The sequence below is a fragment of the Falco naumanni genome, chromosome 11 (assembly GCF_017639655.2).
Source record: "Falco naumanni isolate bFalNau1 chromosome 11, bFalNau1.pat, whole genome shotgun sequence".
Classification (NCBI taxonomy): domain Eukaryota; kingdom Metazoa; phylum Chordata; class Aves; order Falconiformes; family Falconidae; genus Falco; species Falco naumanni.
This window is the reverse complement of record NC_054064.1, coordinates 15,162,858-15,176,637: the sequence shown is the minus strand read 5'-3', so window position 1 is coordinate 15,176,637 and position 13,780 is coordinate 15,162,858. Positions and strand designations below refer to the sequence as shown.

Below are 13,780 nucleotides of genomic sequence, written 5' to 3'. Positions count from 1 at the left end.
CTCTTATTGCACTGTTTGAGTTACCATAAAACACTTCGCATGCCACACTGCGTTCAGGAAAAAGGTTCACTGACTAGGAACTTTATGCACTTGAAGCTGACAGCAACAGCAAGGTAATCTTTAGCTCACCAGAAGCAGAGGTTTGGCTGTTGTGAATAGCAGTCTGTGCTAAGGACGGGCCTCAGCCTCAGGCTTCAGGTCTCCGGGGGATCACTGACCATGATACAAATGCTTAAGTTGATTCACCAACAAGTAATATAAAAAACTCCTAAAAAAGCATTTGACATTTATATAGCAAAAAACTGTACGCTTGATCCCAAGTACTCTATCTGTTCATTATATTTTGGGGATGTTTGGGCAGTTCTCGGGATTCAATAGGTTGTGAAAGAACAAGAGGCTGTGCAGAAGGGCCCGCGCTAGGTTCCAGAGAGCATGGAAAGGGGATGAAATGCTGTAAAGAAAGTAAATTACTCTCTGAACCAGTGTTCTTATCTTCATTAGGGAGATACCTGCCTTCCACCCGTTCTTTTTCAGTAATAAAGGTGAGGTACTGTCAGAGAGAAGGTAGAAGGTATGGAAATAAGGAATGTTTGAAAAAAAATATTATGGATTAAGGAAGAGAAAGTCACTAGAATCTGAGGGTACATGACCAAGTTAAATTTACAGTAAAGTGGCTAACAAAAGGTATGTAATCTCATTAAAACTAACTTTAAATGAAAGATTACAGATGCTTTGCCAATAGTTAAAAAGGTTATCAAACGTGCTCTGGGATTTAGGGACCTCTAAGCCTTGTTTCAGTAAAGCAAGTAAAACTGTTCCAGTACTAGCTAAAGAGGGACTTAGAAAATAACTCAAATGAACCTTTACTACATAATTCAGTACGGCTTCTGTAATGAAAATTATGCCTTGTGAATCTACCACAATTCTTTATGAAGACTCTGAGGCAATAAATAAATTAAAAAAAAGACTGATACATTTTGTGTTTCACTAGGTCTCTCACACAGACCTCTGACACAACAGAGTTTTGAAATTAAGTAGCCATGAAGTGGGATTGCAAGTTGGCTAAACAAAGAAAAAATAAAGAGCTGGAATACCACGATCAATCCTCATAAAAGGCTAAATATGAACAGAGAAAAGGGTCTCAGTTTTCTGGTTTAGATATGATGCTGTTTAATGTGTTTGGTTGTGTTTCAGGAAAAGGTTTGAACCAGAAGACTACAGAGTTGATACAGATTTTAGTTAGAGTAAATTAAAGAAAGCCCGAGAAACTTCATAGGTATTTTACAAAACTAATGAACAGGTACTATCACAGTGAAAAAATGCAGTTTGACAAACAGCCTGTCAAAGGAGGTAACTTTCACTGTTCTTGCCAACAGAGGCATTCCAGATAAAAGAAAGCTGCAAGAGAAAACACCCTGGACAGCTCACAAAACCCTCTTGATGTGATGTCCTGACAAGAGACAAGCAAACTAGCAGCACGTCAAGATAGAAAATAGCACCATAATTGCTGTAATGCTGTTGTTATATTAATGCTCTGGAATATTCAGTCCTTCCAGTTTTACATACGGTAGCACAGTGCCCTTCCTCTTACGGGCTGCTAGCCTTGCAGAAGAATCTAGATAGATCGGAGCACTGGGCAATGATTAATGGGATGAAATTCAGCAAGTCCAAAGGCAGGATTCTGCACCTAGAATGGAGTAACACTGGCCACACGTATGAAGTGGGAGAGGAGTGGCTGGGGAGCAGCCCTGCAGAACGGGGTGCTGGCCAACACAGGCTCAGCAGGAGCCAGCAGTGCGCCCTGGCAGCCAAGAGGGCAAACCCCATCCTGGGGTGCTTCAAACCCAGCACAACCAGCCGGTCAGAAGAGGTGATTGTCCTGCTGTGTGCAGCGTTGGAGCAGCCTCACCTTGAGGTGTGCAGTTCTGGGCCCCACAATTTAAGGATGTGAAGGTCCTTGAATGTGTCCAGAGGAGGGCAACAAGGTTGGTGAAAGGGCTGGAAGGAATATCCTATCAAGAGCAGATAATGAGTCTGGGATCATCTGGTTTGGAGAAAAGGAGGCTGAGGGACAACCTCATTGCTCTCTACAGCTTCCTGAGGAGGGGAAGTGGGGATGGAGGTGCCGATCTCTTCTCCCCAGTATTCAGTGACAGGGTGTGTGGGAACAGTTCAAAGCTGTGCCAGGGGAGGTTTAGAGTGGACATTAGGAAACATTTCTTTACCAAGAAGGTGGTAAAAAATAGGAACAGGCTGCCTAGAGAGGTGGCTGATGCCACAAGCCTGTCAGTGTCTAATAAACATTTAGACGATGTCTTTAATATACTTTCACATGCTTTAACTTTCGGTCAGCCCTGAAATGGTCAGGCAGTTGGATTAGATGGTCATTTGTAGGTCCCTTCCAACTGAAATTAAATTATATTCTATTCTATTCTACTCTACTACTCTGCTCTGCTCTGCTCTACTCTACTCTATTCCCGAACCCCTTGAGGCAGTCCTCCTACAGTCAGAGCAGGGAGGGAAAGAGAAGGTTTGGACTCTAGAGTTTCTCCCCATATCTGAAGATTAACTTAAATTTGCTTAAACTGTCACATGTAATGAGAATATTCTCTGAGGTACTGTGATAGAGAAGGGATCATTATGGGCTACTGCAGGAGAGATTATTGCTGTGATTTCATGTTGGAGCAAATGCTTGGGGGAAGCTGGCTTCCCATAAATTATGGGAGACGTATGCAGAGTTCCACCCAAAATATGCAACAGCTCCACATTTATGATGAAGATTACAATATGGTCTTTTCCAGGCAAGCAAGCACAAACTAAAACTACTTGTATTGAACCATCCAGATAAAAACCAGGAAGGATCCAAACGGCACACCGTTACGGCATAACAGTGCTATGCCTAGATAAATACACTTGATCTCTCAAGAGGATTTTCTAGATTAAGCACAGCACTGGACTGAACGTGGCTAGGTGCCTCCCAAGGTGCTGGCTCAGCCGGCTGCTTACAGCATCGGCATAAAAAGACTTGCATACATGTATGTGCGGAAGACCATGTAAACATATCTGTACACACAAGGGTGACAAGTAGTTCAAACACAAGGAACTTAAGCTTGAGGGAGATCCTCAAACTTAATATGGATGTTTTTCCAACAGGTGAGACAACATGTCATGCCCTAGCTGCGCTGACAAGCAGAGCTATGTCAGAGTGTTTAAACTACCAAACAGGGCAATCTCTACAGCAAGACTTGCGGGTAAAGAAGGATAAAATAAAATAAGCAGATAAATGGTGACTAAATATTATGGTATAGGCCCTGAAGGACAAAGAACTAAATTATTAGGAAAAAAACCCACAGGAATATATAAGGAAAGGAATTAAAGTAATAAGGAGGTAACCTGAGATAGGCAAATACATTTGTGGGAGCTGTACAGAATTGCAACTGAAAAGAAAAGATCCAGGGCACATATCTACATGCAGCAGAAATTCTGATATTACAGACAAGTGAGAAAAGAAGAAAAAACTCTGCTGAATATCAAAGTATGCAGTTTCAGTTAATATTGAAAAATAGAGAAAATAAAGAGAAAAGCCATGGGAAAAGCCATCCAAAAATTAAATTAGATTCTGGATAATCACAGAGGGTTTTTTAATCTGCACAAAAAAGCATTTTGGCAGCATGTGCAATTTAAACAAATGTTGGAATTTACATATCACCAACCCAACAGCCAATTAGACAGATGAGGGAGTTCTGGGCAGGCACCAGGAAATTTGCAGCAACCCTCCAAAAATACAACCAGCCAAAGCAGGAGCTATAGCTCTTTCAAGGACAGCTATCTCTCAGGTCTGATCAGCTTTCAAACATACCTCTTCAGTGCTCCAGAGAACTAGAGTTACGCTGGGACTGGCTCTAAGAGCTGACCATTCCCACCCCCTGATATCCTAGTCTGAACTAACGGAACGTATTCTCTCCTTTGTCTAGACGATCAGCCAAGAGAGAACTGCTTGGAGATAGTCTGGGATTTGTAATTCTAAATGTGAATGCTTCTTGGACAGTTACAAATAAATCACTCATGTCCAAGCTCCTCTGCTTCTCTCCATGGAAAGCTCCTGATCAGGGAAGGCTATCAGATAAGTCACCTTTTTTCATTAAGCTTCACTCAGCTTCCTTAATGAATACGCTGAACCTTCCTGGCAGACTTTATCCACAACATAATAATAGATGGATCTATTAATAATAAACTTTATTAAAATCTCTCCTTGTAGTAGGAAGTTCCCTACTTCAAGCAAAGCTCCAGTATTTTCCTAATTCTTAGTGGGCATCTGTGGTGGGTTGACCCTGACTGGACACCAGGTGTCCACCAAAACCACCCAGTCACTCCCACTCCTCAGCTGGACTCTCAGCTGGAGAGAAAATATAACAAAAGGCTCCTGGGTTGAGATACGGACAGAGAGATCACTCACCAGTTACCGTCTTGGGCAAAACAGACTCAGCTTGGGGAAATGAGTTTAATTTATTAGCAATCAAATCAGAGTAGGATAATGAGAAATAGAAACTAAGCCTTAAGAAACACCTTCTCTCATCCCTCCCCTCTTCCTCGGCTTAACATTAATCCCGAGTTCTCTACCTGCTGCAGTGCCACAGGGGGTGGGGAATGGGCAGTCAGTTCATTTTCTGCCGCTCCTTTCTCTTCAGCTGGAGGACTCCTCACACTCTTGTCCTGCTCCAGCGCAGGGTCCTTCCCACGGGAGCAGTCCTCCATGAACTTCTCCAACGTGAGTCCCTTCCACGGGCTGCAGTTCTTCACTAACTGCTCCAGCATGGGCCCTTCCACAGGGTGCAGCCCTTCAGGAACAGACTGCCCCAGCGTGGGTCCTTGTGACTTGGTCACAAGCCCTGCCAGCAAACCTGCTCCAGCCTGGGCTCCTCTCTCCGTGGCTCCACAGCTCCTGCCAGGACCCTGCTCCGGTGTGGGTGTCCCATGGGTCACAGCCTCCTTTGGGCATCTGTCTGCTCTGGCACAGGGTCCTCCACGGGCCACAGGTGGGGATCTGCTCCACCGTTAACCTGCACAGGCTGCAGGGGCACAGCGGGCCTCACCATGTTCTTCACCACGGGCTGCCGGGGAACCTGCTCCAGCACCTGGAGCGCCTCCTCACCCTCCTGCTTCACTGGCCTTGGTGTCTGCAGAGCTGTTGCTTTCACATGGTCTCACTCCTTTCTCTGGCTGCAGTTGCTGCTGCCCAGCAACTTTTCCCCCTCCTTAAATATGTTACCCCAGAAGTGCTACCAGTGTTGGTGATGGGCTCGGCCTTGGCCAGCGGTGGGTCTGTCTTGGAACTGTCTGGCATTGACTCTATGGGACATGAGGGAAGCTTCTAGCAGCTTCTCACAGAAGCCACCCCTGTAGACTCCCACTACCAAAACCTTGCAATGCAAACCCATACAACCTCTGTCACTACTGTTCTTCTCATAATAGTTAAAATATTCCCTTCTAAAGAGATGGTCAGACTGAAAGACTGTCAAGAATCAGCTTTGGTCATTCCTACCTCCTACTTGCTTCAGTCTTTTCCAGTCTTGTTTAAATGAAAGTGAGAAAGATGGTAACCTGATTTTTCTAGCTCAGTAGCTCCTCACAGACACCACACAAAAGTATTCAATGTGTTTATAAACAAAAGTTTTTGTTTGGGGGAATTAATTTTCCCCTTCCCTGCAGTAGGGTGTCTTTTCTTCCTGTTAATCTATCTCCTACTACTTGGTTCTTTTATGCTTTTGTACTTGGTGGTACGCTTGATAAATTATTGACCTCAACATTTTATTTATTTTTTTTTCAAATCTTTATGTCTGTTCTTCCCTCTTGCTAAACTTCTTCCTTCATTCTGTTTATTTGCTTTTGGATGGTATCAATTTTTTGGCTTTCTGCTGTTTTCAGAAGCAAGCTATCTCATTGAAAATGCAGTTATTGGCTGTTGCTTCTGCTTTCTCTTTTTCCCTACATCAATACTCTCCCTGCAAACAGAACAGAACCATAAAACCTCTGAGGTCAAGTAGGCTTTGAAAATGCTCATCATAGTGGGAAAGAAAAAAAGAGTAGATTGCTTTCTTTGGAACTTTGTTGTATACATAAAGAAGGGAACCTCAGCAAAAGAGGAGGGGAGCGATTTTCAATAGCATGACATAAACCAAAATAAGTAGTCCAAAAAACTGAAAGAGGTCTACAGAAGTAGCAAACTATTTACATTAAACAGGAAGATGAGTCAAAATTTCTCTTTGGATGGTTTTGCAGTTCTATCAGTTAGCTGGGACATTGCATGTGTTGGTAAACTGCAAAATTCCCTTGGGAATTATGTGCTATTTTGACCCACTGCTCTGTAAGGAGACAGTGGGTTGTTTTGACATTGATAACATGCAGCTGTGATCCTGCAGCAAAGAGGTAAATAACTTTGAGGGAGCATGAAAAGAAACCTGGATGAGACAGAAACAAAGGAGGAAGGTGATCTCACCTCTATAAGATAAGGGAACAGCGTGAACAGCAGAGCCTGTAGTGAACAGCGGCTGGGCGTGTGGACAGCAGAGTTTGACCAGTAATAAAGCTTTTAGCAGCGCATGTACAGAGTATGAACTTATAAAAGCTGTAACTAACTAACAATAAAAGTCTTTGCTTCACAATCCTTGCAAAGTCCGTGCCTCGTACGCCACGCTGCTCATATTGTTTTTTATGTTTGGCCTTATTTTTGCAAGAATTCTTACAGGTCTGATCATACAGTGCAAGTCTCCTATCTGTATATGTCTGATTTTCTGACAGATATGAGGAAGACTATCAACAAGCTCAACAGATACAATTTTCATGGTGCTTTGTAAAAGGGCCTATATGAGAATCCCGATCTTTAAAAATAAACAATTTGCCTGCTTCTTTTTCCTATTCAGACTTGAAGTTTTAGTAAGGTCTAAAGCGAACACCTAGAATAATTAGCTTATGAAGTTTCGTTTTATTGACATTTATTGGCTACCTAAGGGAACAGAAAAGCTCCAATGTATGGATTATGCAGTAGATGGGGTCATAGGTTTTATTTTCACCTTGACATTTACTCATTGTAGACAGTGGATCAGCTACTTAAACACTCTCCAGCTTTAAAAGTTCAGTCTGAAAACCTTCTGAAACGGCTTTTGTATGTACTGAACACCAACCTTTTCCATTGATCCTACATGAGAGATGGAGGTATGTAGCACATCACAAGTAATCCAAGGTATCATGCAAAACTGAGCTCATAGTGTAGCAATCAAACTGAAAGAAATTGTTAACAGTTCTACTTCATTCTTCAAGGAATTACCCATGCCTTGTTCTACAATTACTGTTCCATTGCCTTCATTTTGAAAAATGACATTAGGGAAATACCTATACATGTACATCACAAACCATTTCCCATTGATTTTGGTTAAAAGCTAGAAAGTCTGCATAAATAGTTGCCTTTGATGCCCTCTAACAAGCTTAAAAGCAGTAATAACCAACTCAAACTGCTAGAAATGACTGTGCATGTCAACTGCCTGATGGCTGATCATTTCTTATGCGTAAGCATGTATTTTTGTTACCTTGATTGCTGGAATAGGCTTCTTCGGAATGAAATGCTTTTTTTCGGGAAGTACAGCAGCGATGCGCTGTTCCATCAGTTTAATCTTGTTCTCAGCTATTATCTTTTTGCGTTGGTCCAGGTAAGGCCCAAAACTAGGCAGTTTCTGCAAGAAAAATCGGGAAACATGATTACACTTAATAAGTGGGTGTAGCAAAAAGGTGAGTCCAATCCCAAGGGCGTGATCCTAAGTCCTTGCTGAGTGTGACTTAATTCTTATTCAGGAAGTTGAAATTGAAATCGGTGATGCTGTACCAGAGTGAGAAGTGAATAAAAATCAAATATGAACTTCAGGATCTGACTTGAAAATATATATTGAATATTAAAATATTAATATACTACAGCAGAAAAAGAGCTGAATTGCAGGTCAGCATCCAACAGTCTTATATTTCCCCATTGCATACTTGCTTATATATAAAAATGTATCATGTTAAATAATTCAAATGTACAGTATGTGGAAAGGTATCATAAAACTATTAGTTTACTTAGAAGGATTCTAACAGTTTAGATTATTTGTGCAGATATCTGAATATATCAATATATATTTTTAACGCTTACGAACTGGTATTTTGCATTCTGATGACAGAAGGCTGGCTTGACCTGTCAAAGTAAGGCTAACAAACACCAAATGAACTGAAACACATTCTAATCTTCCAGTTTAACTCCATATCCCACTTGCAGTCTTCACTGCAACATTTAATCCTTGGATCCAATTAAGCAGACTCTACAGGAAGATTTCACTGAATTGCAAAACTCATGTCTCACCCAAGAACGTGAAAGTGCTGGTTCAGATTTCATGGAACACCCAGCTTCCTGAAAGAAAAAGTCCCTTTGCTTACCTAGCAGAGATATGGACAACTGTAATGTGCCACAATCACAGATTTAGGTGAATGAAAAATGGTAGAAACCACAGATTTTGCTTGATGCAAAAGACCATGCCCTTCTTCCCCTGAAACTAGTTCCTTATTCTGCCGAAGTCTTTTATTCACCTAACTAAACCCTGTTCGGAAGCTACTGCAGTACTGCAGAAACTAGCAGGTAGTAACAGGGGATACATAGCCTCAGCAGCTGCTGGCATTAATTCATGCTAATAATACAACCTCAAAGAGCATATTGAGCAAGATACAGTACTGCTGTGGTTATCAATTTTTTAAGAGGGAATTTCAATGTGAATTTTAAAACCAGAATTATTTAAAAATTTAGAAATTATTATTTTTTTAAATGAAGTAAATCCAGAAGAGGTTACCCTGCTTTTCTACTAATCCTTAGAAGAAAAATTCCTCAGTGAGCTCTGTCAGTCATGATACCCAACCTTGGGACCTCAGGCTTCTTCTTAGGACAAATAAAAGCTTCCTTGGCTACTAGGTTTTCAGTACTCTGAGCATACAGCCAGAGAGGGCAAGGTCCTTGAAATGCTTCCCCGCTTCTGAGACTTGGTTTGTGGCCTCAACACATTTTCAAGTCAGAACAAGACCTGCGGTCTCTCGGTGCTCTCCAGAGGAGGTGTCCTCCTGCAGGCTGGGACCGAGTCGTACTCTGGGACACAGCCTCAGTCTAGGCAAATACAAGACCCGAACTATGTGGGACGGTGCAGACCCCATCTGCCCCAAATCTAGATGTAGCCCGAGTTTGCCCACTGGCAAAGGCCACTTGCTTTGCCTGGTCAGTGGGAACTTTGTTACCAAATGTCATGGTCAAGGACTTCCTTACAGACATCAGACAAACTTTACTTTCTGTACAGTTACCATACATGATCTTGGAAAGGAAATGTTCTAGGATGTCTTAAAATAAGGCTGCAAATACTACTGCATACAGCAGTAAGGTACTGGCCTTACACACCAAAGTCAAATAAGACAGCAAAACTAGAATTATTTTAAACAAGAAAATGAGTAGAAGAAAGAATTTGTCTAATTTCAAGAATACAGAGAGATTAAATTATTTGTAAGACTTTCAGAAAACCTAAGACTTAGCAAAAATTTTAAAAATACAGATTTTGATAAAAAGTGTTCTCATATGTCTGCTAGGCTGCATCAATTAGAAATACATTTTGGCTACAAATAAGTAGTAGCTGTGTCACCGAGAAACTATTTTCTTTCCATAATTTATGTGCTGATGCCAACAGCTTTGGGTTTGAGAGGGCAGGAGATCTGATGACAAAGCATTTTTGGACTCTTCCCTGTCTGGCTAGGAATTGAATTGCTGACTTTCAGAGTAGGCAGCAAAGCTAATTTTGCTGAGGTTTTAACTGAAGTAGCAGAGAGAGGAGACAGTTGTTCATGGCTTGACTGACTGAAGATCATCTTTGGGAAGAATAGCCAAATCTTTGCAGAATAAATCCTTTACCTTTCAGTTCTCTTGAGGTATGCCCAATCTCCTCATTTCTACAGACAGAAATACTGAGTATATTGAAATTAAATAGCTGATCTAAAGAACGGTGTGGAAAAAGAATTAATTTTTGTGTATAGATGAAAAGTGAATTGAAAAGGTAATTAATTAATTTTCTAAGCTGTGAGATGGAAGTATTTAGATTTTTACATCTAACATAGCTGCTAGCTCGAACGTGCAGCAGACCTTCTGAAAACTGCAATGCCATCAGTACCATAATTCAGATTTTTGTAATGACATGCATACAGTTAAATTAAACTATATAATTTATATCTTTTAAAAATAAATGAAATTATGATTAATCTAGAAAACTAACATACAACCTTAGTTCTTGCTGTTCATTTCTGGTTTTCCATCAAGAAAAAGATTAAATGGAATGTGAAATAATGAAGGAAACACCTAGGTCTTGGTCCAGGCTTGGGCATACACAATGAGCTTCCACTGACTTAGCAGAAGGTGACTGTCTGCCCATACAAATGGTCTGGTTATTTTGTGTTTGGAGTCCAGCAGTTCACAAGCAGCCAAGCCAAATTTCATCAAACAACACTGAAAACCAGCAATCTTTTCTATAACAATAAATAATACATGAAAATATAGCCTCAGGAGCTTAGGAAGGGCTTACTGATGGTTCCTGTTATGAGTAATGCACAGATAGGGAACGCTGATGAGACTGCTTATTGTTCAGAGTTATGGTTTCAAACGTTTTGGAGTCAAAGGCCATATGAAATGGCAAACAATATTTTAATGAAGTGAGTTACTGGATATAGAAAAAGTGGGAACATGTTGAAATAACTGCTGAAGAGATGGATATTTAAGAGAGTTTAAAATTAAATCAACTCTAATTGTTGTAGGGGATATCTTCCTAAGCACATGGGGAATTTAATACCACAATTCCCAATGAAAGCAACAAGCACAGAATTTGGTGAGGTTAACTCTTGTTCGCTTTTGAAATCTTCCTACAGTATGGTTTGTTTGGTGGGGTTTTTATTTATTTATTTATTTATTATTTCCAGATATACCAATGTAACTAAACTCTCCACATGATATCTTTGATATCTTTGCCATATCAACATCTGCCTAAAAAACCCAATATGAATATGTGTATAATAGCAAGTGTTTAGAACACTGCAACAAACAGTAATTAGGTAATCCTTGTCTACTTATATATCTGTATCAGTGATGTCTATAGCTGCATTATTTGTATCCATCTGTCTGTATATAGCCATAATTTAACATGCTTCTATTGGAGGGATAACATTGAGAACAGTGCCAAAATAAATACTTTAAGTGGTATTACTTCATTGTTTATAATTGCATTATCACAAAACTGGAAGCTTGAAATAGTGTCATGGAGTATTTTACAAAAAGAAAGGAAAAGCCCAAATTCTCACCCACCAAGACTTCCAAAAGCTGCCTTTTAGCTGATGAACTGTATAAATCTCCAGTAACATTGTGATTTTTGTTTGAGCAGTTTCTCTAGGGATTCATCATTGATGAATTTGTTCTCACCAGAAAAGCTAAATCCTACTCATTTAAAGATAACAGTATCTTCCACTAAAACTGTCTCTATCCAGATATAAAAAAGCATTACCCTGCCAATAACGAACTGACAACATAATGAATCAACAATGAAACCTTAAGCCAGGAGAGCTTTAAGGTGAATAAGTCTGTTTTGATTATAATTTATTCACGGATCAATCTGAAAGTAATTGAGCATATTATGAACTAAAAAGGTGCTTGTTTCCTAATGGTAAAGAGTAAAGAGAATCCTCCACTTCCAATTGCTGCAATTTTTATGGGCACACAGGCAAGCAGCCTAACTGGTAGAACAGTCTAGTGAAGAGGGCAGCGCAGTGTGTGTCGGACAACCCAGGCTGTACTTCCGAGTTTGAAACTGATCTGCTCCTTAATCTGGGAAAGTCCACGTATGTCTCCATGATGTAGTCATGGCTTGCTTATTTGGGAGCTGTCTCCTACTAATGGGCTGGATGCTATCTGCTATTAGAAGACCCAGATTTCAATTGGCACAGTGTATGGGTTTGCATGGCAAGGTTTTGGTAGTGGGGGCTACAGGGGTGGCTTCTGTGAGAAGCTGCTAGAAGCTTCCCCCATGTCCCATAGAGTCAATGCCAGACAGTTCCAAGACAGACCCACCGCTGGCCAAGGCCGAGCCCATCACCAACACTGGTAACACTTCTGGGGTAACATATTTAAGGAGGGGGAAAAGTTGCTGGGCAGCAGCAACTGCAGCCAGAGAAAGGAGTGAGCCCATGTGAAAGCAACAGCTCTGCAGACACCAAGGCCAGTGAAGCAGGAGGGTGAGGAGGCGCTCCAGGTGCTGGAGCAGATTCCCCGGCAGCCCATGGTGAAGCCCACGGTGAGGCCCGCTGTGCCCCTGCAGCCTGTGCAGGTTAACGGTGGAGCAGATCCCCACCTGTGGCCCGTGGAGGACCCCGTGCCAGAGCAGACAGATGCCCAAAGGAGGCTGTGACCCATGGGACACCCACACTGGAGCAGGGTCCTGGCAGGAGCTGGGGAGCCACGGAGAGAGGAGCCCAGGCTGGAGCAGGTTTGCTGGCAGGGCTTGTGACCAAGTCACAAGGACCCACGCTGGGGCAGTCTGTTCCTGAAGGGCTGCACCCTGTGGAAGGGCCCATGCTGGAGCAGTTAGTGAAGAACTGCAGCCCGTGGAAGGGACTCACGTTGGAGAAGTTCATGGAGGACTGCTCCCGTGGGAAGGACCCTGCGCTGGAGCAGGACAAGAGTGTGAGGAGTCCTCCAGCTGAAGAGAAAGGAGCGGCAGAAAATGAACTGACTGCCCATTCCCCACCCCCTGTGGCACTGCAGCAGGTAGAGAACTCGGGATTAATGTTAAGCCGAGGAAGAGGGGAGGGATGAGAGAAGGTGTTTCTTAAGGCTTAGTTTCTATTTCTCATTATCCTACTCTGATTTGATTGCTAATAAATTAAACTAATTTCCCCAAGCTGAGTCTGTTTTGCCCAAGACGGTAACTGGTGAGTGATCTCTCTGTCCACATCTCAACCCAGGAGCCTTTTGTTATATTTTCTCTCCAGCTGAGAGTCCAGCTGAGGAGTGGGAGTGACTGGGTGGTTTTGGTGGACACCTGGTGTCCAGTCAGGGTCAACCTACCGCATAGAGCTACGTATCTACACCACTCCAGTCGAACTGAAGTATATCCTGCTGGTCCAAGCTGATGCGATGGGCCATCAAAAAGAATACTAGAAAATAGTAATTTTCATGAAAATTATTTTCAGAGAGCAGTGATCACAAGGTAAAGAAAGATCTTATATAAACAATTCTAGGGATCGTTGGCTGATGGAAATTTGGGGCAGCACTATCATTTAGCTATGAGAGAACACATTTCAAAAGTACTCTTTCCCTCATGCGTGAAGAATTTCCTATGCTGAATGTAAAGTTGTTATCCAATTTCTTTTATACTTCAGTGTAGCTACAATCTGAGGTATGAGAATACGTATGCATTCATTCTCTAATCTCCTCTTGCGCACTTTCAACATTTAAACACTTTTAAGTGACAGTGATGTCCTTCACAGTTCTGGAAATGGAACTGAAGCCAAACTGTCTTACTTCACATCTTTCAAGTGTAGATATTTCTGCTTGTACTCAGCAAAAGTAGGTGAGAACAAGAATGTAGACTGAAAAATGTCTGACAAATTGAACTGCTAAAAGAGAGTTCAAATTGCTCTACTGAAATGCTCTATACTGGTTGTAGTAGACATGCACCAAACAAAGGCC

The 13,780-nt window shown here is 41.7% G+C and overlaps 1 protein-coding gene across 1 annotated transcript in view; it reads right to left on the bottom strand.

Annotated features, from left to right (window-relative positions):
• Positions 1-13,780, bottom strand: part of DPYD (dihydropyrimidine dehydrogenase) — a 367,931-nt gene that overhangs the window by 9,714 nt on the left and 344,437 nt on the right. The window contains exon 21 of the mRNA XM_040610420.1: positions 7,584-7,727. Within this exon, the coding sequence (XP_040466354.1) occupies positions 7,584-7,727 (144 nt within the window). The remainder of the gene's footprint in view (positions 1-7,583; positions 7,728-13,780) is intronic.